Below are 26067 nucleotides of genomic sequence, written 5' to 3'. Positions count from 1 at the left end.
GTTTTTAGCTTGGTGAAGTATCACAAGTCTTAAAGTTCATCACTGTTGTTGGTTTTTATGAGTACATATTCCACAAAGGGATGTCTTGAAGCAATTCATGAAAGCACTCGTCGGACGTTTTATCTGTCCCATTTTATCCAACAGTTATCATAGGAGCGGTGCTTCTCAGCCAATCAAAATCAAGGGAGCTTGTTAGATCTGACAACTTGTCAGACAAAAATGCTGATGAAACGCTCCCCAGATGTTCAAACGCAACTCCAAAATTCAAGCATAAGTCGCATACGCATGCATGTGATTGGTTGAAACTCTTTCAGGATATCCTGTTTTGGATACAATTTTCCTTTAGTCACGCTTTTGTGTGCATTGTCCTGCAAATGTGGGCATGTACAACATACCACCTTCAGAGCTGCCAAGTAGTACTGGTTTCAATAATTTTTACTGAAAAATGAGAAAGAATATTGGTGGTTTCATGCAAATTACGGATTTATTAAGTTTCAGTTTATGTGTTGTCCTATGGTATTTCTTTGAAAAAACTGATTTTCAGCCTTTATAGTACTGAAATGTTCTTGATCAGGTTTGCATCTCTATGCCTTTAATGCTAATGAAATCCTCTTATATTTCAGACACTCCTTGCTCACCCAACCCCTGTTTCAACGCCGGCGCCTGCGTGGTCAACAGCCTCACGGAGTACCAGTGCGTCTGTACCGAGTGCTTCACCGGCACCAACTGCGAGACCCAGCTGAATGCCTGCGACAACAACCTCTGTCAGAACGGTGCCGGCTGTGTGGCCTACGAGGGCTCCTGCGACAGCTACTACTGCGAGTGTCCGTCCTGCTTCGTGGGTGTCTACTGTGATGTTCCTGTGGATGCCTGTGATAACCATCAGTGTCAGAACGGAGGTGCTTGCGTCCTGGATGATGACACTTGCCTGACCTACACCTGCTCATGCCCACTCTGCTACACGGGGGAGTTCTGTCAGACAAGTAAGTGGTTGTGTTTCTCTCCATTACAGTGAGATGAGAAACAGGCTATTTAATCTTGATACACTGTGAAAACCTTTGTCATTATCAATACTCATTCCTGCCCACTCTGCTACACTAGAGAGTTCTCTCAAACCATTAATTCCACGAGATCTTTCCATTAAAAGTTTGATTTAAACAATATGACAAACCAGTTGTCCAATCCAATATCTGATCTTGCATGATCTTGATCATTGTGCTTGACACCACCACCCTTAGCACCTCATTCAAGTACTTTAGTCTTTACACAGAGGTTGATGCCTGTGACAATCAAGTGTCAAATGGTGTATGTTAACAATTAGGAAACCTGTGTATTTGATACACATGACATTAAAACCTATTACACCCAAACTAAAAACCCTGTTTCTTACAGAGGTTGTTGCTTTTGATAATCATTTTGAAATGGTGCTTGTTAAGGAGCAGAACACATTTCTTTAATAGTGGAAAGTGTTTATTTGTTACACGTGAGTTTAACACCATTGTCCTTTAATCACCCTACATAAGCACCAATTATCCTTTCCTTAACACCGTGTCTTAACAACTTGTTCTCACCACAGAGGTCGATGCTTGTGACAATCACCAGTGTCAGAACGGTGCTGCTTGTGAACCTAAAGGAGAGCTGTGTACTGAATACACCTGTCAGTGCTCTGGGTGCTTCACCGGGGATCTCTGTGATGAAGGTAAGTCCCAAGAATATCCCAATGTCCACTAAATGTACCCTTTTTGAGAATGTGTTTCATTTGGGGTGCTTTTTCACATCGAGTCTGATTACAATAAATGCTATGCGCACATTTTATTTAACAGAAAATTGTATTAATACAAGACTGTGCATCCTATTTTGGTTTTTATGTCGCCAATGCTGCATTGATGCATTATGATTTCCATTGATTGATGAAATATGTACATGCATATATGTATATATATATATAACAGTGTTTATTTTGTATCAAAATAAACTCTGTTGGAACTAAGTACAATGCATTACCACTTTGCCTCTTTTATCTCATCTATGTCCAACACGCGGAATGTAATATCGTTATATATATATATATATAGGTGTTCACTACTTTTTGTAGTCATTGGTATCGTATCAGTGCAACCCCAACCCATGTCTGAACAATGCTCAGTGTAGTGTTCTGGGTGATGAATTCACATATGAACTCTTCTGTTCACATTTGTCTTTTATTCATCGTTCTCAGTGTATAATCTTTGCAATTAATGAATTAACTAATGAAATCTTCCGTTCACATATCTTCTTTTATTCATCATCCTCAGTGCGTGATCCATGCAACCCCAGCCCATGTCTGAACAATGCTCAATGTAACGTCCTTGGTGACAACTGTTACTCGTACACCTGCGAGTGCGTCGGATGTTTCACTGGCTTCAACTGCGAAGATCGTGAGTAACCCTCAAACCTTGACCCTGGTTTATCTGCTTGTTGATTATTGCTCTGACACATTTTTATTCTAAAGCAGAACTAATAAAGTTGTAGCAAGCAATGATTTTATGAGTAATTCTGTAAGATGAAGGTTGTCACCATATCGTGGTAAATTTAGAACTGGTACATTTACATAAAACTGACCTTCTCAAGGGGGGGCCTCCCAGGCCCCCCCCCCCCCCCCCCCGGCTATATGAACTCCCAAAATACCCCGGCCTAGAAAGGGTTAAAAGCAATCACACTGAAGATCACCTACACAGAAAAGCACACGTGGGACAGTTATACCTTGCTTATATGCTTATGCATGCTTATAGGAATTAATAAAGAAAGTAGAAAAATCTTTTGAGAGAACTGAGCATGCTTTCATAGGTTCCAACAGCAAGGAGAAAGTTTGTTTTTATGGTCACTCGGAGTCGAGAACGACTTGATGGCACTCAACATCATCATATGCTCATTTTTCATCGAGACTTATTTCCTCTTCATTTTCTGTTTATGATACTTAGGTATTTAATTTATTGGATTATGTCCAAATTGTTTTAATGTAAGCTTCTGTTTCTTTTCCATTTCAACAGCCATCCCATCACCATGCGACAACAACCCATGCCAGAATAATGGAGTTTGCTCGGTCATTGCAGGAGTGTGCTCAGGCTACCAGTGCTCTTGCCCCGATGGATTCACTGGAGTTAACTGCGAAGATAGTAAGCCTCTCTCTCTCTCTTTCTTTATATATATATATTTTTTTTTTATATATGTATTTCAGCCTGGTGTACACTACATGATTCGACTACGACACTAATTTTGGACAAATCACATTTGGCATTGAATTTGATAAATATGAAAGTTCCAATAGGTAAAATTATTATTATGTAATTTCAGTGTAAGAACCGGTGCTTTCTGAAGAGCAATGAAATCGCCACAATGATAACAAATTTACATTAGTTTTGTGTGATGTTGCAGTTTTCTCTGATTTGATTTCCATCTGTTTTTTTTCCCCCTTTGCAGCCACCATCGTCAACACCAATCCCTGCAACAACTTCCCCTGCAGCAATGGAGGTACTTGCACCACCATCGATTCCGACAGCTACAACTGTCTCTGTGTCCCAGGCTACACTGGAATCAACTGCCAGACCCCATCCGGTAATTTTTACTGACTATTGTTATAAGCTACTGAAATCGTATCGGCTGATTGGCTCAGATCAAAATTGTTAGTGATTATCACAAGTTGCTTTGTGAAACGCTCCCCTGTATTCATCTTCCATCCTGAAGGAACATTTCATGAAAAAAAAAAAAAAATTTACTGATTTTTGTAATAAGCTACTGAAATCGTATCAGCTGATTGGCTCAGAGCAAAATTGCTGGCGATAATCACTCACAAGTTGCTTCATGAACGCTCCCCTGTATTCATCTTCTATCCCTAAGGAATGTTTTATGAAACAATGGAATGATTTTTGATCATGTATTCTTCAAATTGCCAAAATTGCGATTTGAGGCCTCAAACCCAAATTAGTAGAGATGTGACATGATGTAGATTCCTTACTCTTTTCCAACACCTGTCTGATGTTTTGATATTTTCTTTGTCTTAATCCAGCCAACTCTCCGGGTCAGGACAGCTGCAACTCCTCTCCTTGCCAGAATGGAGCCTCCTGTGTGAACAGCTACGATAGCAGCACTGGAACCGTCTTCTATCTACCTCAGTACACCTGTATCTGTGAGACCGGTTTCACTGGACCCAACTGTGGATCTAACACTGGTAAGGACTTTAACCCATTATCCACTGGAACTTGTTTGTCCCTGTACAAGGCCTATGGGAATTACAGAATTCAGTAGTCAACAGTTTAACCCAATGCTTACTGGAACATAATGGTCCCTGTAAAGAGCCCATGGGAATTTGCAGAATTCTGTAGTCAGCATATTAACCCATCACCTACTGGAACCAGATGGTTCCTGTACAAGGCCTCTGGGATTTACAGAATTCAATAGTCAACAGGTTGAATGATTTTTTGTTTGTTTTTGGCATGCTTGTAAGATCTGTTCCAAAGGAAATGAACATTGGGGGATAATACTTACTATTGGCTCGGGCATGTATGAATTGTTCTAATTATAAAGTAGCAAGTGTGGATCTAACACTGATATTTTTGTTTGCAGCTACTAGCCCATCGCTGGATATCTCTTCCACTGGAGTTGAACCAACCAGTCAGAATATATAACAATATATCCCTTTAACCCATTATTTTCCTTTTGCAGCTACCAGCCCATCATTGGATGTATGTTCCTCTGGAGTGGAGCCACCCTGTCAGAATGGAGGAACATGTACCAACATGTACCAGAGCTTCTCCCAAGGAATGGATTTCTATTGCGACTGCCCGATTGGCTGGACTGGACACACCTGTGAAACACCATGTAAGTTTAGCTTTACCATCATTATTTCCTCCACCATTCATAATGTTTCTGTCATTCCTCTGTCATTCTCTCTCTCACCTCCTTTCCTTTTGTTCTCCTTCCCTTTTTCTTCTCATGCTCCTTCTACTTCTCTTCTTTCCCCTCCTCCTCTATCTCCTCCCTTGTCTTCTCCCCCCCCTCTTCCCTCCTTCTTCATCTTATTTTTTTCTTCTTCTTCTTCTTCCTTCTTCTTTTTCTTCTTCTTTTTCTTCTTCTCCTCTTCCTCCTCCCCTTTCTCTTCCTTCCCCTTCATTCTCCTTTCTCATCCTCTTCCCCTTCATTCTCCTTTCTCATTCTCTTCTTTTTCTTTTTCTTCTTTCCCCTCAATCTTATTATTCTTCTCCTCCTTCACCTTCTTCTTCTTCTCCTTATCCTTTATCCTTTCCTTCTCCCTTTCTCTCCCTCTCCTGCTCTTGCATTTCCTTCTTTCCTCTCCAAATAAAAATGCTTCTGTTTTTCCATTACTTCTTAACTTCCTTTACACAATGTCCCATTAGCTTGAAAGTTACCAGGTGTCTGGGGCTAGTATTATGATCCTGTTTTGATTCTATGTTTATGCATGCAATAACATATTGTGTTTTCGTCATTTTCATAGCCATCAACCCTTGTGCCAGTGGCCCTTGTGAGAATGGTGGTATCTGCATGCCCTTCAACACATACTTCCAGTGCGATTGCCCAGAAGGTTTCTTCGGTACTACCTGCGAGGTTGCTCAGGGTAAGCACTGTCCACCATGCATAATTCCCCAAATCATCTAATTTTGAAGGTTTTTTCTTAATAGCATTTGATGCAAAACTTGTATTATTTCACCTGTTGTAAGGCAGAGTTTACATGGATGACTTAGGGTAGTGAAATGAAGCTTGGCTTAGATTGAGTCATGATTGTCTGTCTTTGATAATTGAAGCAAACATCCTGAATATGATCAAGACATTATGCACCACATATTTGGTACCTATTACAGATGCTTCTTAGCGCTGGCAATTTATAGTGACCATCTTTCTTTTTTTTAGTGAAATATTTCAGAGAGGATTGTCTCTGCTTAGTGGATGATGGCCGGTGTACATAAATATTTACCATAATCTTTAAGGGAAGCCCTGCCATGTCTGTATAAGTGCAAAAATCATAATGGTGCATAAAAGGAGCCTTGAGGCACACCAAATTTTGACAAATCTCCTATACATACCTGTACAGGTGACACTGAACGACCAACTATCTCCAACTGTCCTGAGGACATCACTCGTACCATCTCATCCTCAAGTGGTATCTCAGTTACATGGGTAGAGCCAACAGCTACAGATGCTGGCACCACGCAACGTCTCCTTCGCTCTCACACACCCGGATCTTTCTTCCCGCTCGGAGACACTGCCGTCAATTACGTCTTCACTGATAACAGTGCCAACCTAGCAACATGTACTTTCTACATCACTGTCACATGTAAGTTAAAAATGAGTCAGAATGTTTCGTTGTTCCCTAAATGTCCAATTCTTAATGTCAACCTTCTTGGCATGTTGTATTGAGAAGAATTTGTCCGGATATTTTAGCAAGTCATCCTAAAGTAGCTATGCAAATGTTTATCAGAGAATAAAGAATAATAAAGGACCATTAAAGAGCCTTGTATGACACTTTTTTGAAGAAAAAAAATTATCATGTATGCACTTGTATTTCATATTCCCAGTTTCAAAACAGTGTAAGATTATGAGACCTCTCACCTTCAGAGTTTCCGCACTACATCTCATTCGGAATTCTTCCAAATATTTATACCCCCAATCTTCATCCCCCTAAACTGTCTTAACATTTCTATCCGCAGTGGCTGAGACAGACAACGTCCCTCCCGTTATCCAGAACTGTCCATCTACCTCCGTCGCCCAGGCCCCTGCAGGTAGCACATCCGCGGAGGTCTCCTGGATTGTACCTTCAGCTACTGATAACAGTGGAATCGCTGTTACTGTCTCCAACAACTACAACCCAGGCGACGCCTTCCCGGTGGGCGAAACTGTTGTTGCCTATACCTTCACTGATGATGCAGGAAACCAGAATACTTGTACTTTCTCCGTCAGAGTTGTTGGTAAGTCTATTTTGGTCAGATGTTGTTACTATGGTATATCAACATAATCATAAAACCATTATCGAATATTCAATATCGCATAATTTTGATAATATCGAAATATAGCCCAGCACTATCCAAAATCATTGTATGATTCATGTTATGTCCCATTGCCGTTCTTTACAGTTGAAGTGGTCAACCAATCACCAACCATCACCTTCTGTCCCTCTGGTACCCTCACCTACTCAACCCTTGGTGCCGACAGCGTTGTCGTCAACTTCCCTGCACCAACGGCCGTAGATGACTCTGGTTTCACACCATCAGTTAACTCCAACTTCGTCCCTGGACAGTCTTTTGATGTTGGATCTTACACTGTGACTTATACATTCACCGATAACATTGGCTTGACCAGTGATTGTACCTTCAACATCTTAGTTGTTTGTGAGTAGTCAGTCTTTGAACAGTCATTGGGGACAGATTGCTCCTTATTCTGAACTTGGGGTCAATATAAACTCGGGAGCCAAGCTGGTCAAAGTTACATGTAATATAACATTTATAAGGCGCCAATTATCCAGTTTCCTATTCAATGGCACACTGAATATCGAGGTATGACTATGGAAAGCCAATGGTGACACAATTCTTAACAGTACAGGCTCAATATTCAGCTCGTTTAGCACTAAAAAAACATTTGTATCTCTGAATAATTGGGCGTTGTGGCCTGCGCCTGTAATCCAAGCAATGTGGGAAAGTTACAAATAGATGCAGAGGTTCAAGCCCTGGTCACATCTTTTGAATGTTGACGTTGAAGGTCGGTCCCAGACGTAAATAATCATATCTGATAGATACATGTATGACAAAACTCAAATACACACACACACACACATAATGACTAAAATAATTTTTGTCACCATTGAAGCATTAGTAGACAACACCGTAAGCATAAGAAAGATACAATGTAGGCTTCCCATAGTTGTAGCGTGGAGTTAGACTAGGGTCAAGTTAAAATTGACTTTGTAATCAATATGATAAAAGACATTTTGTGAACTCCTTTTATAAATACCAGCCCTGATATTTTTTTTGTTTTATCAGCTGGAGGCGATGTAAGGCCACCGACCATCTCAGACTGCCCTAATGGTGCCATCACCGCCCTCGCCGGAACTGGAGCCTCCGGCGCTTCGGTCAGCTGGACTGCCCCTACTGCTACCGACGTTTCTGGCCCAGTGACCTCCACCAGCAACTACAGCCCCGGTGCTTTCTTCCCAGTCGGTACCACGACGGTTACCTATACCTTCACTGACCAAGTTGGCAACGAGGCTCGATGCGTCTTCAATGTCATTGTGACAGGTATGCCTGACATTACACCTTACCGAGTCCCAAGTTTACTCTCTATGTGCTTGAGGAATAAGAGCTATATTGGATTTGGTGTAATAACAGTAGTCGGTGCTTATTGGTAACTCTATTCTGAAGATTTTTTGTCTCAAGATGTCGTAGTGGAAGTACAATGTCTCAGTGATTTTGAAATGTTCCCTGTAATGCACTTGGTAAGCATTGAAATCACCCATGGTGATGATTGTCAGCCGTTTTGCTGTTATTTGAGTTATTACCAATGTGAGGACTTTTGAAAAGAGCAATCCTTTTCAAATCATGATTTTTTTCAAGAAATTCTTCCAAAGTATGTAAAGTATTTACTCAGATATGTCCTGTGCATTTTTCTTTTCCTATGTATGCATTCATTCCTTTACTTTGAACGATTTAAATGGTAAATAAAATGATGAATAACTACTAAATCAGGTTCAAGATATCATCTGTCTTATTTTTGCCCAGGAACCAACGTCAACGAGACCCCGGCCCCAACCAACCTGGCCCTCGCCCCCACCACCAACACCATCACCGCCACCTGGACACCCCCCAACGGTGCCTTCAACAGCTACCAGCTCACCATCAGCGGCGGTTCCATTGTCAACACCCAGACCCTACCGCAATCATCCAGCTCTTATACAGCCACCGGCCTGGAGCCTGCCACCGCATACGTCGTGACCCTGGTTGCCAATGGTAACGCAGGTGCCAGCAACAGCATCTCTGAAACAGCTACCACCAACCCAGGTACGTGTTAATGGACATTATTGAAATCATCATGTCTCGCAGTTGCAAATTGTAAAGAGCATGAATTAAAGAAAAAAAGAGTTGCAAGGCATTTATTAGTATAACATTGGATATCAGGGCCCTGTTGCATAAAAGGGTAAACCCTGGCAATTCAGCATGGTAAGTCTCAATGGCATAATTTTGTTTGCCAGACTTTTTAATGGCAAAAGTTTTATGCAACAGACCCCAGGAGTTCAATTTTAAAGTGTGCCAGAATTCACTCTCAAAGATTCCTCATGAGCTGTATATGGGCTTGGCAAGTGAAACAGTTGCTCTTTAAAGGTACTTTGATGTCGCCTGTGTACTGTAGCTCCATATTTCCATTTTCAATGGATTTTCAGTTTCCTATAGGCTTATAGGGATTACAAGAATGGTTAAAATGTCCATGATTTTGGATGTGGATTGCACAGGCGTGCAAAAGAGATTTTGTACATATTCACCAATATCACATGAGAAAGCGATAAAGATACAATTTATGAGGCATAATATATGTTTGGCAATTCTATCCAGTACTGTGTGCTTTCTAGAGACTTTATTTGCACTGTCTCCTCGGTCCTGTATCACAAAGGTTAGCGATTGATCGTACGCTTGATTTTAACGATTGATTGTACATTGTGGTCGGTGCAATCAATCGTGTAGATATTCTTCTAAGATGATCGCTCAATCCATTGACATCCTTTTACCTCGATCTCACTCCACCAACAGAGCAAGGTCAACCACCCTCGTCACCCTCCAACGTCAACCTCGCTCCCAGCCAGACCTCCATCACCGTTTCATTCGATGCTGCCTCTGGTGACGTCACCGGCTACAACGTGGGCCTTGGTACGACGTCCAACGCAGACGATGTGACAACGACCCTGGCCCCGGGCTCTACAAGTTACACCTTTGGAAGCCTTTCTCCTTCGACGCAATACTTCGTCTCGGTCCAGGCTTTCAATGGGTTTGGCTCAAGTCCGTCTGTTGTGCAGTCTGCAACAACATGTAAGATATTTTCCTTGATTGTTAAAAGTAAAAGGATGTAGTTGCAGCAAACAATTATTTCATGAAAGTGCCAACTCTGATGTCTTCATTCTTCATATACTCTTTTAAACTGTGCTTTTCATTAGATCCATTTGAAAGCAACAATGCGTCTATTAGCAACTGGTATTTATAAGTTTGTCAAGTACATTTTAATGGCAAGAGAATGCATTCAAATATCGAAATGCAACGAATACCTTCACAAAGCGTTAATTGATGTGCGATTCTAGTCACCTGGTCTATGCAATTTCTGCATCCTGCTATGTCAGGCATTCCTATGTAATCTTGCTTTGAAAATTGCTCATCATAATGAAAGAAAGGAAAGGTATTGTGAGAAAATTTTTTCCCATCAGGTAACTCTGAACTATTTCATTACCCACTGTTCTTCCCCTGGGTATTCCTTGCATAGAATCTATTATGGGGCAACCTCTATATCCATTTCTTTAATCTTTATCTCATCCTACAACATTTACTTTTTTCAGCTGATGTTGTCATACCAGACACCGACATTTTCATCACCAACTGCCCTGTAAGCATTGCTGCTTCCCTGCCCTTTGGGAGCTATGCTTTTGTGGACTGGGAAGATCCAGTGGCTACCTCACCCCTTGGTGCCGTGGACCAGACTGGCGGACCCCTCAGCTCCTCTGGTTACTTCCAGACCGGCACCTATCCTATCGTTTACGAGTTCCAGGATGTCAATGGCAACAGCGCCACCTGCTCATTCAATGTTTATGTTACTGGTGAGTAATTCTTTCTTCTTTGATTGAGGTTTACTGACTTGTGGTGCTCCCTGCCTCCCCCCATCTTTCCTTCCTTCCATCCTGCCTTCCCACTCTTTTCCCCTCCCTTCCTACCTCCTCTCCATTTTTTCCCTGACTCCCTCCCTCTTTCACTATTGTGCTCCCTCTTTCCATCTCACCTCTCTCCCTCCAACTCCTTCTTTCCTCCCTCCTTCCTCCCACCCTCCCTTTCTCCTTTTTTGACCTCATTCTTTATCCGCAATCTTCGTAATCAAGTCTTCTTTGTATTGGTCATCGAGAGTGAAGTTGGCTCAGCCGGTAAAGGGTCTGTCTGCTGAACCGAATGTCGTGGGTTCGAGTATACCCGGGGCGGATGATTGAAGCCTGCATTGTGTGTAAACGTCTCTCCCCTGTTCCAGAGATGCAGGCTATGTCACAGTGGAAAATGCTCCATTCCTCGGATAGGACGTAAAGTGGAGGCCCCAAGTAGAGGAGAGTCATCGCCTTAGCACATTAAGAACCCACTGCACTATTCGTATACATGTAAGAGTAGGGGGGAAACCCTGGTGCGGTGGTCCACCTGCACTCCACCAATCAGTTATTTCAGGAGGAGATGCCTGCAGGTCATTGTGATTTGGTTCGCTTTTCGCCTCCCAGGCACATGTGACGCCAAACAAATAATAATAATAATAGTAAACTATGTACTGCTTATGACCTTCATCCGCAGATGGCAGTGACAACACTCCCCCAGAGGTAACCTTCTGTCCCAGCAACGTTGTGGTCCAGGCTGCCTCGGGCCAGAGCAGTGCTGTAGTCACCTGGAATGTTCCCACCGCTACCGATGCCTCTGAACCCATAACTGCAGTCAGCAACTACTCCCCTGGTGACTCCTTTGATGTTGGCACCTACCTGGTTGTCTATAACCTCATCGATAACGCTGGTTTATACTCGACTTGCAGCTTTGAGGTTACAGTGACGGCAAGTGGAGGTATGTAATTGATTTTCAGTCATTTCTGACATTGTCAATGACAAGACAATGACAGTAACAAGGACATAGGTAATTACAGTGGCAATGACAATTATTTATTTCTTCAAATGTCCCCTTGTGGAGCATTCAATATATACAATCAACATCAAACAAGGTGTAAAATGGCAATATGTTCGACAGAAACCTGAAATAAAAGAGAAAGGTAAGTTATGAAGAAATAAAAGAAAAAGAGGAAAAGTAAGAAGAAGAAAAAAAGTTGACATACATGATATGACAAGTGAAACTAGTTGCAGTAAACACTGAAATAACAAGAAAATCTATAAAGCCATGATTCATTTTCCTCTTATCACCATGGATCTTTATATGGTACAGTAAAATAAACTGAACTTCATAAATTCATGAAATCTAATTTCAGATTACATTCCCCCCTTAATTCTCATACCATGATCAGGACCCTCTCCAAGTTTTCAAGTCTAAAATCTGTTGGCCTCTTTTCATTCTTACAGTTATCACTGATATGGAAGACCCCGAACTGACCAACTGCCCAACTGATATCGTGTCCATTGCTAACCTTGGTAGCTCCTCCATGGTGGTGTCCTGGATAGCTCCCGACGCCACGGACAACTCTGGCTCTGTTACCGTGACGGTCAGTACCCCATCAGGTAGCACTTTCCCCATCGGAACCACAACGGTCACCTACACTGCAACTGACGCCACTGGAAACACCGATTCCTGCAGCTTCGACATCACTGTCCTGTCTGCTGAAGGTAAGTCCGTGGTGGGAAATATAAAGCTTCGTGCTTGATTATGCCCTGATTTTTATGATTGACCATCATCATCATACGCAATAATGCAATCAATCATAGAAATCAGCCCCACTATTGAATCATATAGGTCCTGTGCAAGGTCCGTTTCGTGCAAGCCTTGCAGGTAACTATTTTTGCTACCCGCAAGTCGCCTGCCTTGACAGAATCTCGCACTAATCTCACACGCATTTGCCCGCAGAAGCGCACGCAAGTCTGATTTCCACGCAAAATAGTTTAGAACGCGCTCAAACTTTGTTGCAGGTGAGTTACCTTGCATAGAACGATGTGACAGGGCCTTAATTAAGTTTTATGTTACGGGCCCTGGGTGGGCAATTTTCACAAGCCTTGTGTCACAGTCAACTGCTGACATTGCTGCAGCTGATTGGATGGGAGCTAATATTTTAATGTTGGTTACTGACAAGATGTTCAAGAGACTGGTACCCTGGAAGGATTTGGGAGAAGGGGGTCATCAATCTTTCAAGAAAGTGGTACCATATTAGAGCGATCATGGTGGGGAATTCTATGTTCTTCACGTGTCTGAGAGCCTGGTGGGTGTTTCATAGAGCTGTTTGTCACTTGAGAGCGACTTAACGAATGACTGGTGACCCGTTCTTGGGAATTAAATCAACCCTACTAAAAATCTGGTCTGTATTATTTACCACAAGAAAGGGTCACCAGTCGTTCGTAAATTGTGAACAAATATGGAACTGCCTGTGGGATCGAATACCAGATAAAAAAATAGAATAAAAAAAACAGAAATTAGTGATTAATCGCTTATCTTTGTGTTATGGGGCGCAGATCAACTTGAGGGAAATCTGGTGCTCTAGCACTTTATGAGAACTCACTTTTGGAAGTTTGTATTGTTAAAACGTAACCTCTTATCCAACTAAACTTCTTTATTTTCCTTAAGACAACACACCGCCAACCCTGTCCAACTGCCCTTCAGACATGACCGTCTTTGCCGCACAGAACGCCCAAGGTGCAGTAGCGGGATGGTCATCGCCATCTGCCACTGACAACTCTGGGGAGAACGTGGCCATCACCAGTGACTTTGCCTCCGGAACCCTGTTCCCCATCGGAGCCACCCTCGTGACCATCACAGCCACGGACAGCTCTGGCAACATCGACACCTGTTCATTCACAGTTACAGTCATAGGTCAGTAAATGCTGTTGATATGTCATTAGCTCTTGGGCTAGTGTAAATAGAGTTTTGGCAACCACTTTGTATATGCTTTCTAGAACGTTGAGAATCTATCGTTGAAAGCCCTTCATCACAAAACAGTCTTTGTTGAAATCGGTGAATCAAAACAGCAGTGTCGTCATTGACTCCAGACAAACAACATATTTGCAGTATCTCGTCGGCTCAGAATCTTGGGACGAGCTGCTGTCCCTGTCTACCAATTGTTGACCATGACCTCTAATCTGTTTTTATTGTTTTTTGATGGGCAATTACACTAGATTCTCAGCGTTCCAGAAAGCGTCTGCCTAGTGGTTGCAAACTCACCATTATATGCCAATGCTATAACAACGTTCAATAGCCAAATGTTGAAACGTCCATTTTTATAGAATAGCAATTCCATTTTAAAAAATCGCCCTTTTAGTACGTCCGACCTTCACTTTCTCCTTTTTTTAACTTCATGAACTGCTCAAGCCGTGGTAACTTTAGAGCTTGACTATATATTATATGAACTAGACAACAGAGACAATTCATTTCGAGAAGGTACTTCCTATCATGGATCAGGTTTACACCAGGGAAATAATTATACAAGGGTCGGTATGATTTTGCACCCAAAAAGCTCAAAAGAGCCCCTGAAAATCCCTGTTCACTGCAGTGTTAAAGCTCATCCACTATAGCAGATTTAGGCAGAAGGTTTTGAACAGTAGCCCCCCCCCCCAAAAAGAAAAAAAAAGATATTTTTGCCTTACGTACATAATATTTATATTGCCCAGTAGTGATGATATATATTACTAGTAGTACAAATTATTCTTAATTTACCCCTAACTCATTCCTGTTTCCTATTTGCTCTGTAGGTGCTACTGACAACGTCGGCCCAGTCACCTCTAACTGCCCTGCATCCCGGACGATCACGGCCGCAATTGGATCCACCTCTGCTGTCGCAACCTGGACTGACCCTACCTTTACAGACAGCTCCGGTGTTCGCTCCGTCACCAGCAACTTCAACTCTGGCTCTTCCTTCCCCATCGGTACCACCATTGTCACTTACACCGCGACTGATACCTTGGGTAACACTGGAGTGTGTTCTTTTAGCATCAACGTCATCGCTGGTGAGTTTGCTCTCTCTCGATAGAAGACTTAGGCCCGTATAAATAATAAATGATATCTGATTTGTATAGCGCACGTATCCACCTTGCCAGTTGCTCAAGGTGCTCCTATATTACCACCGCTAAGCTAGTCTACTGATTCTGTTGGGCACAGCTATTTGAGGAATTACTTCCTGCTGGTACCCATTTACCTCACCTGGGTCGAGTGCAGCACAGTGTGGATAAATTTTTTGCTGAAGGAAAACGTGCCATGGCTAGGATTTGAACCTACAACCCTCTGTTTGAAAGCGAGAGTCAGAACCACGATGCACCCACACCCACCGCACCCACACGTATTCTGAAGTCAGGTTTAAATCAAACTCTGGTTTATTCAAAGCTGTGGTTTAACAATGGATAGACAATTTTTATTTAAAACTCTAGTACTGTAAACGCTGTTATTTTCGCGGGATTAATTTTTCGCGCTTGGCGGCTTCAAAACATATTCGCGGGTTCTTGAATTCGCGCTGCACACTCCATAATAACAAAGTCACTTAGTTTTGCCCATCTGTGAATGGTTTTAATTAACATTTCAGCAACGAAATTGTTTTTTCTGATCATAATTCTAGCTCTAAAGCGGCATAATTCAGCATTGTTTTGATCCAATCATGAGCTTTTGTGACATTTAGCGCAACTTTTCTTTGCGGGGCGGACATCGGGGAAGGCAAAACGGAGGCGCTGCTGGCCTGGTATGGACGGCCGAGCACCGGGTAAGGACCGGGGGATTACGGCTATTCAAAGTGCATGGGATCAATCAAACATGGGCGATCGACCCAACGTCTTCTTAAAAACTAAACAGATCTAAACACTCACCAATCAAACAGCAAAAGCAATTTATATTTCAACCAAAATCATAATTTAAATACCGATCTGCGACTTAAAACTATGATCGTATTGCTTTGAAACAAATTCTCGCAATTCATATGATTTTGGAGCTCAAGCTTGCTTGCTAAAATGCCGCCCTCTATAGGTCAAATTATGCAATCTCTTTGCCAAAACGATACACGCAATTGAACCGCCGCTCAAAACTTGCATAAAAATAGATGCTCATAAATTCGCGCTCGCCGATCTTGCCACGAAATCCGCGAAAATTTCCACACTGCGAAAATTTCCACTTTTACAGTAGTGGAGGTTTAATGTATCATCAGCTCATTCGACTCTCTGATCATTCTTAACTGTTTGGGAAAGATTAAAAAGATAATTGTCTTCACCATTAAAGACTAAGGAAGAAGCGTAAGAAATATGCAATGTAAACAATATCTTTACATTTTTGGCTTCCTATAATTTAAGCACAATGTTAGGCCATGATCTAAGTTAAAGCTGACTTAATATACGCCTAAGAGTTTACAAATTCTTGCTGGTTTCTCATTCATATCAGCTTGAAGCTGAACTAGAGACATCTCAGTTAGCAATGATTTTCATAGAAAGGCTCTAAAACCACTGTCGATTGTTGCCATACCATTATAGATGTAGAGCTAGTAAGTTCTAAAATCTAATACGCAGTGAAAGCATGCATTATATTCTGAATCTGAAACCTAATAAAGAATACTGAAACGACCTTCTCTGCAATTACTCACTCTTTACCTGAATCGTATGGTGTATATTTTTGTTTAATACACATGAACACTTGAGTCATAGTCATGTTTGATTCTTGGTAAGGAAAAAATTCCTTGAATTTTTGTGCACTTAATCACGGAAGCTGTGCTACAGTCGGGATCTCAAGCTTCCAGTGCTAACATTTTTTTATTTAATATACATGTAAGTCTATGCAAAGAATTTTTTATTAAGCCCTTTACTACATGCTGTAATTATCCAGGAACTGATAGCACTCGACCAACCTTTATCAACTGCCCGAGCGCCATAGAAGCATCTGTCCCCTTCGGCAGCACAGGAACAACCGTCACCTGGACCGAACCCATCGCTTTAGACAACAGCGGTTCAGCCACTGTGGTTGCTTCACAGACCTCTGGTACTTTCTTCAGTGTCGGGGCCACCACCGTGGTCTACACAGCCACCGATCCTAGTGGAAATTTTGAAACTTGCTCTTTCGTTGTAACTGTCTCAGGTAAGTGAAGCCGTAGAAGATTGACTGATTATTATATAACACCTATTTGTAGACACCATTTGGCATAAATGTGGGCTTGGTGCTCAACAGCTTAACCCTAAATCTCCCGGGGTATTTTGATTCTTGTCATTCCCGGGGGGGGGGGGGGGGGGGGCCATTATGGCCCCCCCTTAAGATCTCAGCCGTGGATTGCGCGATCACAACAAAAATTTGCATGACGTAATGACGTAATCTACGCAGTTGCATTGGTAAATTTCACTTAATTCATATATTTTTATTTTATATGATTTACTTATGCTAATTTATTCATGAAATCATACTTTTTGCTCTGATCACTAAATAAAGCTCCTAGAATGCTATTTTTTTGGTGAAAATATTCTTTATAGCATTCCTAACAATTGTGAATGAAAAAAATTATGGTACCAAGACTGATTTCTTATGTATTTTATTGTTTTTTTAATTTTTATGTATTTCTTTGTTTTTTTTACTTTTAGTTTTTTTATTTTTTTTTCAATGGAAATCGTTCCAGACTTAATTCTGATCATAAACAAGGCAAAATTAATTAAGTTTAATCAGTAAAAGTAGAAATAATGATACATTTATGAATTTTGGCTAAGTACACAATTTGCATTGGATTTGTACATGAAATCACGTTTATGAGCAATTTTGGGTGCCATTATGGCCCCCCCCCCCCCCCCGGGAGAATTAGGGTTAAGGCCACCGCACACCTTACGACTATTCGCGATCTGACTTTAGAATAAAACGTAGTAGAATTTGATGCTAATATTGAGACATGGAATATCTTACTGTGTAATGTTCTAAATCATCGTACGAATACCTATGTTCAAATCCGTGACTATGCCATCATCCTTCTTAGAAGAAAAGCAAATTTAATATCTAGCCGTAATGACGTCATAGCAGTCGTACGATTGGCTACGATTTAAAACTGATTTGGCTTTTACTCCAAAATAAAGGCTTGCAATCTTTCAAAATGGTTATATTAGTTTTCTTTCAATTAATTTTAACCTCAAATGAAATGATATGTTCCATTCACATTTTCAGAAAATGAGCAAAATGCGATTTGTTCCAAAATCGGATCGTGAACAGTCGTAAGGTGTGCGGTGGCCTTTAGAGCCACTGGTTAGCCTGGATTTGACTTAAAGTTCTAAGCTGTATGGTCCCAGTTGTTAACTCTGTCTGTGTGAAAAGGAAGCCCTGAAAAAAATCAGTTACTGTCTTGGAAGAAATGAAAATGAAACAATTGACAAAAAGCACTAACTATCCAGATTCCTTCATCATACCACATGTGTTACAATTTTTATCTTGGGCAGAAAATTAAATGACTTTTCAGTCATAAATATCTTGAAAGTGTCTGCACAACTTTTGATGGTTTGTTTGGTTTATTTCTTCCAGAACCCGTGGACGTGACCCCGCCAGAACTCCAGAACTGCCCCACCGGAATCAGCGCCACCGTCAACCCTGGCTCATCGTTCGCCGTCGTCACCTGGACGCCTCCCACAGCGACCGACAACCTTGGAACCCCGGTGGTCCTTAGCAACTTCCCATCAGGCTCCTCCTTCCCGATTGGCACCACCACGGTCACCTACACCGCGGTTGACGGAAACGGTAACGACGCCTCCTGCAGCTTCGACGTGGTTGTCACAAACGGTGCCACGAACGCAGCACCTGTTGTCACCTTCTGCCCCAACAATGGAGCTGTTTACTTCACCGCTCCAGAGGGCAGCAGTATCAACGTTGACTTTGCTCCGCCCACGGCCACCGATGATTCTGGATCAGTCACGACAACCTCCACCAATGAACCAGGAGATGAGTTTGCCCTAGGACAACACACCGTCACTTACACCTTCAGCGATGCCCAAGGACTCACTGCAAGCTGTACTTTCTCTTTCGAAGTACAAGGTAAGCACAGATTATCAGCAGCATAGTATGACTGTTCTCCCAAAGTTGTCAGAATTCATGAAAATCATTGCAACTATTAAATCTTTCAATCCTCATGACACACCCTTGCACCAAAGAACACAGGTTGACATGGTACTCATTGCATCTGCTCTCATTGGGTAGCAACTCCCCGTTTCCAATATAAAAGAAGATCACAAAGTGTTATGGATGATAACAATCTGGTTTGCATATTTAACAAGCAATGTGATGGACTCCCATCCATGTTATTGTCCTAAAAAGCATTCAAGATTTTGAGGCTCTAGGTTGAAAAATGATCGGGACAGGTACATTGTAACTTTATCTGAGAATGAACCAGTTCTCTTTGTCTTTATATAACCATTCAGCTCTAAACCAAGGTTCTTATGTATAAGTGAAATAAAACACATTGGCCCGTATTCTGAAGTCGGGTTTAACTTAAACTCAGGTTTAAAGTTGTAGTTTAAGTATGGACAGCCAATTGTTACATAAATCACTAACAGTAGGGATATGATATTTCAGCTCATTTGGCTCTCAAATCATTCATAGTTGTCTAGGAAGTATATATAGATTATTGTCTTCACCATCGATGAATCAGGAAAGAGCACAGCAAACATAAGAAACGTACAACTTAATAAAAAAAATTGATACTTTTGGCTGTCCATACTTAAACCACAACTTTAAACCTGAGTTTAACTTTAACCTGACTTCAGAATACGGGCCATGGACTTTAAAAATTAAATATGGACACTGACTTGGAGCGGAGAATCAGTGCACATTCTGGATGGTTTTACAGAAATAATAAAATAATAGGCATGCGGTGCCATCTGTCAAGAAATACAGTCAAACCTGTCTTTAGCGGCCACCTGTCTTAAGCGCCACCTGCTCATAGTGGCCAAATTAAAATTGCCCTACAAGAAATTAATGTGTTGTAGACCCTGTCTATAGCTGCCCCCTCTCTTATGCAGCCATTGCCCACTCATTTTGCGTCCCTCGGTCAATCCCCCAACCTCTTTAGTGGCCACTAAAAAACAGCTTCACCAAAACTTTTGATTTCGTCAGTAATTGAATAGCTAGTCCTAGCATTTGCAACATCATCCAAACACAAGCTTACTCTTAGAACACGATCATACAGTCAACAAAAGCTTTTGATATATTAAAATAGGTACGTGTATGCAATATCATATACAAAAAACTTAAACACATTAAAAACACATACTGTATGACCAGTACATTGCACAGTATCTACAATACATAGTAAATTCAAAATGGCCACCAGCCTTTCTAGGGTGCCCACTTTTTCCGTTTCCCTTTGGTGGCCACTTTACACAGTGATGACTGTAATAGATTCATAGGCCTTAAATGAGGTACCTTGACAAAAGTTTGTGCAAGGAATCTGGCTATAAAGGCACTGTGTCTTTTTATAGCGGCTTTCCCGGCATGACCCATGGTTATCTCCATGATGAAGTTTGAGAATTGGTAATGAAAAATTGCTTACCAGGAATCCTGCACGGAAGATGCGGCTGTTACCTTTGACAAAGTACCTTATTTCTTTTCACTCTATGAGGAGCAATGTGCAGAAAGCTCCCCTAGGAGTGGAGGAATCATGCACAGAACTGATTATCAATGCCTCTTTATGTGTTTGTTTATATTTTTTGGTGCCAACTCATGTTCCAATAACCCCATAGGACTTCTATTATTCCTATTCACTCCCTGAGGAGCAATATGCAGAAAGCTCCCCGAGGAGTGGAGGATCCTGCAAAGTACTGATTATCAATGTCTCTCTATATTTCAGTTGGTGCCAACTCATGTTCCAGTAACCCCATAGGCCTTCTATTATTCCTATTCACTCCCTGGGGAACAATATGCAGAAAGCTCCCCTAAGAGTGGAGAATCCTGCAAAGTACTGATTATCAATGTCTCGCTATATTTCAGTTGGTGGTAACCCATGTTCCAGTAACCCCTGTTCTCCCAGTGAGCAGTGTTTCTACATCCCAAGTCAATACCTCTGTATCAACAACGGAAGGAGAAGGAGAGAAGCTGAGATGCTTGACCTTAGCGGTAAGAATGCCTTCATCTTTTGATTCATTTTTAAAGAAAAAAATTCATTCATCTCCTTTAGGCTTGGGATAATAAGTTCAGAATGAGATAATAACATTGAATACTTAAAAGTTGTCCTTTTGTAGCTAAGGTGACCAGATTTTATTTCCTTTTTTTTTTCATCATCACTTTAGTTTTATTTTTAGGCATTCTATTAAAAAAAAATGAAGAATTGAAGCCACTACTGCCATCTCAAAGGCAGGACTATCACACCGCATGCAATGATTTGGACTATACCATGGGGTGCAATGGTCTTGACTATCCCATGGAATATGATGCACTATGGTTCTCTCTTACTTACAGATGTGTGCCCATGTGAGAATGGTGGAATCTGTCTCCTAGACGACGCTACATCCTCTGCCACTTGTGAGTGTCCCGTTGGCTACACTGGTGTACTTTGTGAGATCGGTAAGTTACCCTTCCCTTCTGTGCTATATTTTTTAATAGACCATGTGGGTGATTAAAAAATACTAAAAGTTGTAACTTGACATCTCATAGAATTTCCTATTTGCATCGGACATGTCACACATCACAGCATGGCCACATCTGCCTGTGATTCATTCACATTTAATATGAGCTCCAGTGTGAAGGTGTGATTTAACTCTAGATTGTGACACAATGCTATAACGGAAGAGGGTCAATTTGTCAGCATATTTGGTGCTCAATTCTTTCATATCTGTCTAAAGAATAACATTTGATGTAGTTCTCTTTACCATTAAAGCATGGGGATAGGTCACTATAAACATCAAGAAACATACAATGTAAACAATTTTTTATTTTTAATGATAAAACCATAGCCTAAGTATTATGCAAGACTTCATATACTTAATTCTCTGCTCTTACTAAAATATTCTTTTTTTTTTTATTGTTGGTCTTAAAAGATAAATACCTGTTGTAACGATCTCAAAATGGGATTGAACAGAATCCAATGAAATAACCACCAAAGTGTTTGTGTGTATAAATAAGAAATAACTGCGTAATAGCTCTAAAAAATGTCTAATTGCTGAGAAATGAGCAAAATAAGCACAGAATTCCATCAAATGTCAGGTATTTTTCGAAGCAATATTAATACACTGTCCCACATATGCTTTTCTGCGTTAGTGATCATCAGAATTATCGATTTTGAGCTAAGATTTCATGATTTTACAAAGATACGTTTACATTAATGTACCAGATCTTGATGTATGATAATATTTTGACAATTAAACTTGAGTTAAGACTTTCTGATGAGATAATTGTTTGTTGCAACTACTGCATTTTTATAACTTTAAAGGTTTTATTGTTGATAGTGAGAATATGCAAGCTTCTTTGAGTATTTTCTTTACTTAAAAAAAAAATGAATGAAATTTGTTTCTCAATATCATCTATTTTTGCTTCCTTCAGACACACTACCTGCTGCCAACGTCAACGTCCACAACACCAACAGGTACCACGACGGCGAGATCCAGGAATGGTCTAGTGGAAATAGTGCCCTCTTGTGGACTGTAATCATCTGCATGGCAATTATGCTCGTCGTCATCATCTCTTTGTCTGCGTTGCTTTGTTACGTTGTGCCTCGCCTCGTCACGATCCGCCAACATCGAAGCAAGATAGACGAAATCCCAATTATGCAATGAATGGAATACTGCAAGCAAGACTTTAATTTGCAAGTACTATAACCTGAATGTATTCATGTATATCGTAGATTCTATCGCCTATTTTTTGTGTCAAATTATTAGAATCTGAATATTGCGATGCACATATTCTTGTAAAATCCTATACAGATTGTGTATGTTCATTGTGTCAAAGTACTAGATCTGACTATTGCAATGCACATGTGTTTGTGAAATTCTTTGCTAACCATGAATGCATTTCACTTGTTTCATGATTTCTCCAAAATGGAAGTCTTGCGGCAGTATTGTAATGTTTATTTGTAATTCAAGTCTTTCTAACCATGCTGTATTGTGCTATTCTTGTTTGTAAATATATTATTTCTGTGTATAGTCATCCCCAAGCCAAACCTCTTATGCATACCTAGCAGTAGATTTTAACAAGATGTCTTTAGGTAATCTTTTTATTATGCAAAAAATGTGCTTTATTTCATCTGTTTAATCCATTGTTGATAAACCAATGATATTATACCCCCCCTGTTTAATTAAAGAATTTATTCTCTCCCACTGCGGTGAATGCTTGTGTTTTCTTCCCGAAATTCGGTGTGAAATTTGGTATGTTGTATTAACTTGGCTTTCGCTGAAAACTTGTGTGCACTTCCAGGTGCAGATTTAGCTGAATTAGAAACAGTACCATTTCAGGGGTCATATTATTTGCACAATATACTCGGCCTCAAAATTGTTTAGTCCAATCCAGCCGGATCCGTGCCTGCATTCTTCGATCTACTTTTGACAGCTTCAATGATTGCCAACTGCCAAATAAGGCTATGATTTGGTTGTTTTGGGGGGAGAGCTCTATGTTTGGAAGTATTTGGATACTATTTTGCTTCAGGTATTCTAGAAGCAATGTCGTAGGGTGTGTGATTCCCTGACTGCTATATTGAGTCTACTCTTCGTTTACAAGTATTTCAATATCAAAGCATTTCAGAAATGCCAAATATATCATGCTTTATTGCATTCATTTCTTTATATATAAATATATATTGCAGAATTTTATCTTGAATTACAGTAACTTTAGTTTTTCACGAATTCTGTTGTTTTTATATACGTTATTTTATCTTAATCACAAAATTATGGTTGCATAGAAAATGAATTTAGCGACGTGTCTGTTTTCGTGATATTATAGATTTGAGTTTTGAAAATATCTCAATTTTTGTAATTGAATTAAAAGTGACCTGATTGCATTTGTAATTATTGTGATTATCTCTTATCGTTTCCTTGTGACTTTGGTGATGATATGAATATAATCATGATTGTGATAATGACAATGACATGTTCATGATAATGATGATGGTGATGATGCTGATACTGATGATGCTGATACTGATGATGATGATGATGAAAGTGGTGATGATGATGTTGCTGATAGTGATGATGATTATCATTGTGATAATGATGATGAAGATAATGATGGTGATGAATGTTGATGGTGGTGATGATGATGATAGTGATGATTATGATGATGATGATAGTGATGATTATGATGATGATAATGAAAGTGAGATGATAATGATGATGAAGAGGAGGAGGAGGATGATAATGAGATATTAATGATGAAGATGATGACAATGGTGATGATGATGACAATGGTGATGATGATGGTATCATGGTAATGATATTGATGTGATGGTGATGGTAGTGATGATCTGATTTTTCTCTTTTTATTAAAACCAACTAAACGTTGGAGTGAACTTCCCCTTAAAGTGAGAAAAGATTCTTTACTTGTACATGGGCAAGGTTGTGGAAACTAATGATCCGTAATAATGATGGAGATGATGGCGATAATGGTGATTGTGTTGTCATGATGACGACGATGTATTTGGCTGTTTTGACGAAACTGATTTTAAAGACTGATATATATGTCACACTTGGGTCTACCACTGGACGGTAATAGTTGGTTCTCTTTATCATAACTGATAAATGATAATATATCGAGAGGGTTTAAATCGCCTTTATTGCAAAAAAGTTGGGAATTACAGAAACTCTTATGTAAAAAAAAAAAAAAAAAAAAAACCCGCGAAATGGTTTTGGAAGTGGGGGTGCTGGCCAAAATGTCTACGGGGGGGGGGGGGGGGGGAGAATAATAATATATATATATAACATGCAACTTAAAGGTCAAGGGTGGTTTTAGTTCTTTAAGCGATGGTCTGGGCTGAAAATATTTTTATCTGAATAAGTTAAGTAAAATTGCTGAAATTTTATCATAATCGGGTATCAAAGTTATAAATATAAATAAATATAAATATTCTGTGAAAACAGTTATATGCACATTGTCATGAAAGTTCACTAGGTGGGCTGATGATGTCACATCCCCACTTTCTTTTTCCTTATATTTTTACATGAAATCATAAATGTTTCATACATGTGTAATGTCTCCTTTATGATGAAATAAGTTGCGACAATAAATAACTAATGCACTTAATCAGTTGTCAATCCAATTGTTTTAGTTCTTGGTAGAAACATTTTGAATAAACCTAATTTCATATAATAAATGAAGAGCTCACTTGCAAAAAGGTTAGGTCCATTTATTATCAAATTTGATTTTTATGTCTTAATGTATAGATTTTTAGTCACTCTATAAGATGATACCAAAGAAAAGTTGAAATTCCTATTAAAAAGTGAACTAAAATGGCAAAGAAAAATCACTTTTTTTTTCAAAAAGGGTTGGGTCCATTTCAGTTTAGTTGCAAAAGGGGTTAGGTCCACACAGATTTTTTTGGAAAAGAATATCTTAAAAAATATGAAGACAGGTAGATTTCTCTTATACCCAATTTTATGTTCTCATAGTATAGGGTATCATGAATATTCAGTTTCGCATAAGAATATTGCAATATGAGAGAATTGAAAAAATGATTTTCTTGGAGTGGACCTAATTCCTTTTGCAACTAAACTCTTCTGAAGAACTCATTTGTCAAAAGGGGTTAGGTCCAGTTTTCATAAATTTTATTGTTTTCTGTCTCTAAACCTCTAAATTTTTAGGCACACTGATGATACCATAGAAAATTTGAAATTCAAATGAAAACGTGAATGAAAGTGGCAAAGAAAACTCACTTTTTTAATCAAAAGAGATTGGATTCATTTCAGTTTACTTGCAAAAGGGGTTAGGTCCACAATTATAATTTTATTTTAAATATATAGAAAAAAATGAAGACAGGTAAATTTCTTTTATACCCAATTTTATGATCCCATGATAGGGTAGTACATCATGACAATTTAGTTTCTCATAAGAATATTGCAATAAGTGAGAATAAAAAACATGGTTTTTCTCGGAATGGTCCAAAGTGGACCTAACCCCTTTTGCAACTAAACTCTTCAAATACAAAAGAACAAGTGGGGATATGACATCATCAGCCCACCTAATGAATATT

The 26067-nt window shown here is 40.0% G+C and overlaps 1 protein-coding gene across 1 annotated transcript in view; it reads left to right on the top strand.

Moving 5' to 3' along the window:
* Positions 1-23890, top strand: part of LOC129267714 (mucin-17-like) — an 81892-nt gene extending 58002 nt beyond the window's left edge. Inside the window, exons 57-80 of the mRNA XM_064104730.1 lie at positions 624-983; positions 1577-1699; positions 2295-2417; positions 3030-3155; positions 3460-3594; positions 4046-4207; positions 4702-4857; positions 5492-5611; positions 6086-6328; positions 6702-6959; positions 7125-7379; positions 8028-8282; positions 8763-9041; positions 9786-10061; positions 10580-10837; positions 11565-11825; positions 12332-12592; positions 13542-13787; positions 14663-14917; positions 16767-17015; positions 18429-18935; positions 20886-21011; positions 21354-21458; positions 22434-23890. Of these exons, the coding sequence (XP_063960800.1) occupies positions 624-983; positions 1577-1699; positions 2295-2417; positions 3030-3155; positions 3460-3594; positions 4046-4207; positions 4702-4857; positions 5492-5611; positions 6086-6328; positions 6702-6959; positions 7125-7379; positions 8028-8282; positions 8763-9041; positions 9786-10061; positions 10580-10837; positions 11565-11825; positions 12332-12592; positions 13542-13787; positions 14663-14917; positions 16767-17015; positions 18429-18935; positions 20886-21011; positions 21354-21458; positions 22434-22666 (5372 nt within the window). The 3' untranslated portion in view covers positions 22667-23890. The remainder of the gene's footprint in view (positions 1-623; positions 984-1576; positions 1700-2294; positions 2418-3029; positions 3156-3459; positions 3595-4045; positions 4208-4701; positions 4858-5491; positions 5612-6085; positions 6329-6701; positions 6960-7124; positions 7380-8027; positions 8283-8762; positions 9042-9785; positions 10062-10579; positions 10838-11564; positions 11826-12331; positions 12593-13541; positions 13788-14662; positions 14918-16766; positions 17016-18428; positions 18936-20885; positions 21012-21353; positions 21459-22433) is intronic.
* The last annotated feature ends 2177 nt before the right edge of the window (positions 23891-26067 follow it).

This window comes from Lytechinus pictus, chromosome 9, assembly GCF_037042905.1.
Source record: "Lytechinus pictus isolate F3 Inbred chromosome 9, Lp3.0, whole genome shotgun sequence".
NCBI lineage: Eukaryota > Metazoa > Echinodermata > Echinoidea > Temnopleuroida > Toxopneustidae > Lytechinus > Lytechinus pictus.
This window is presented reverse-complemented; position numbering and strand designations above follow the sequence as displayed.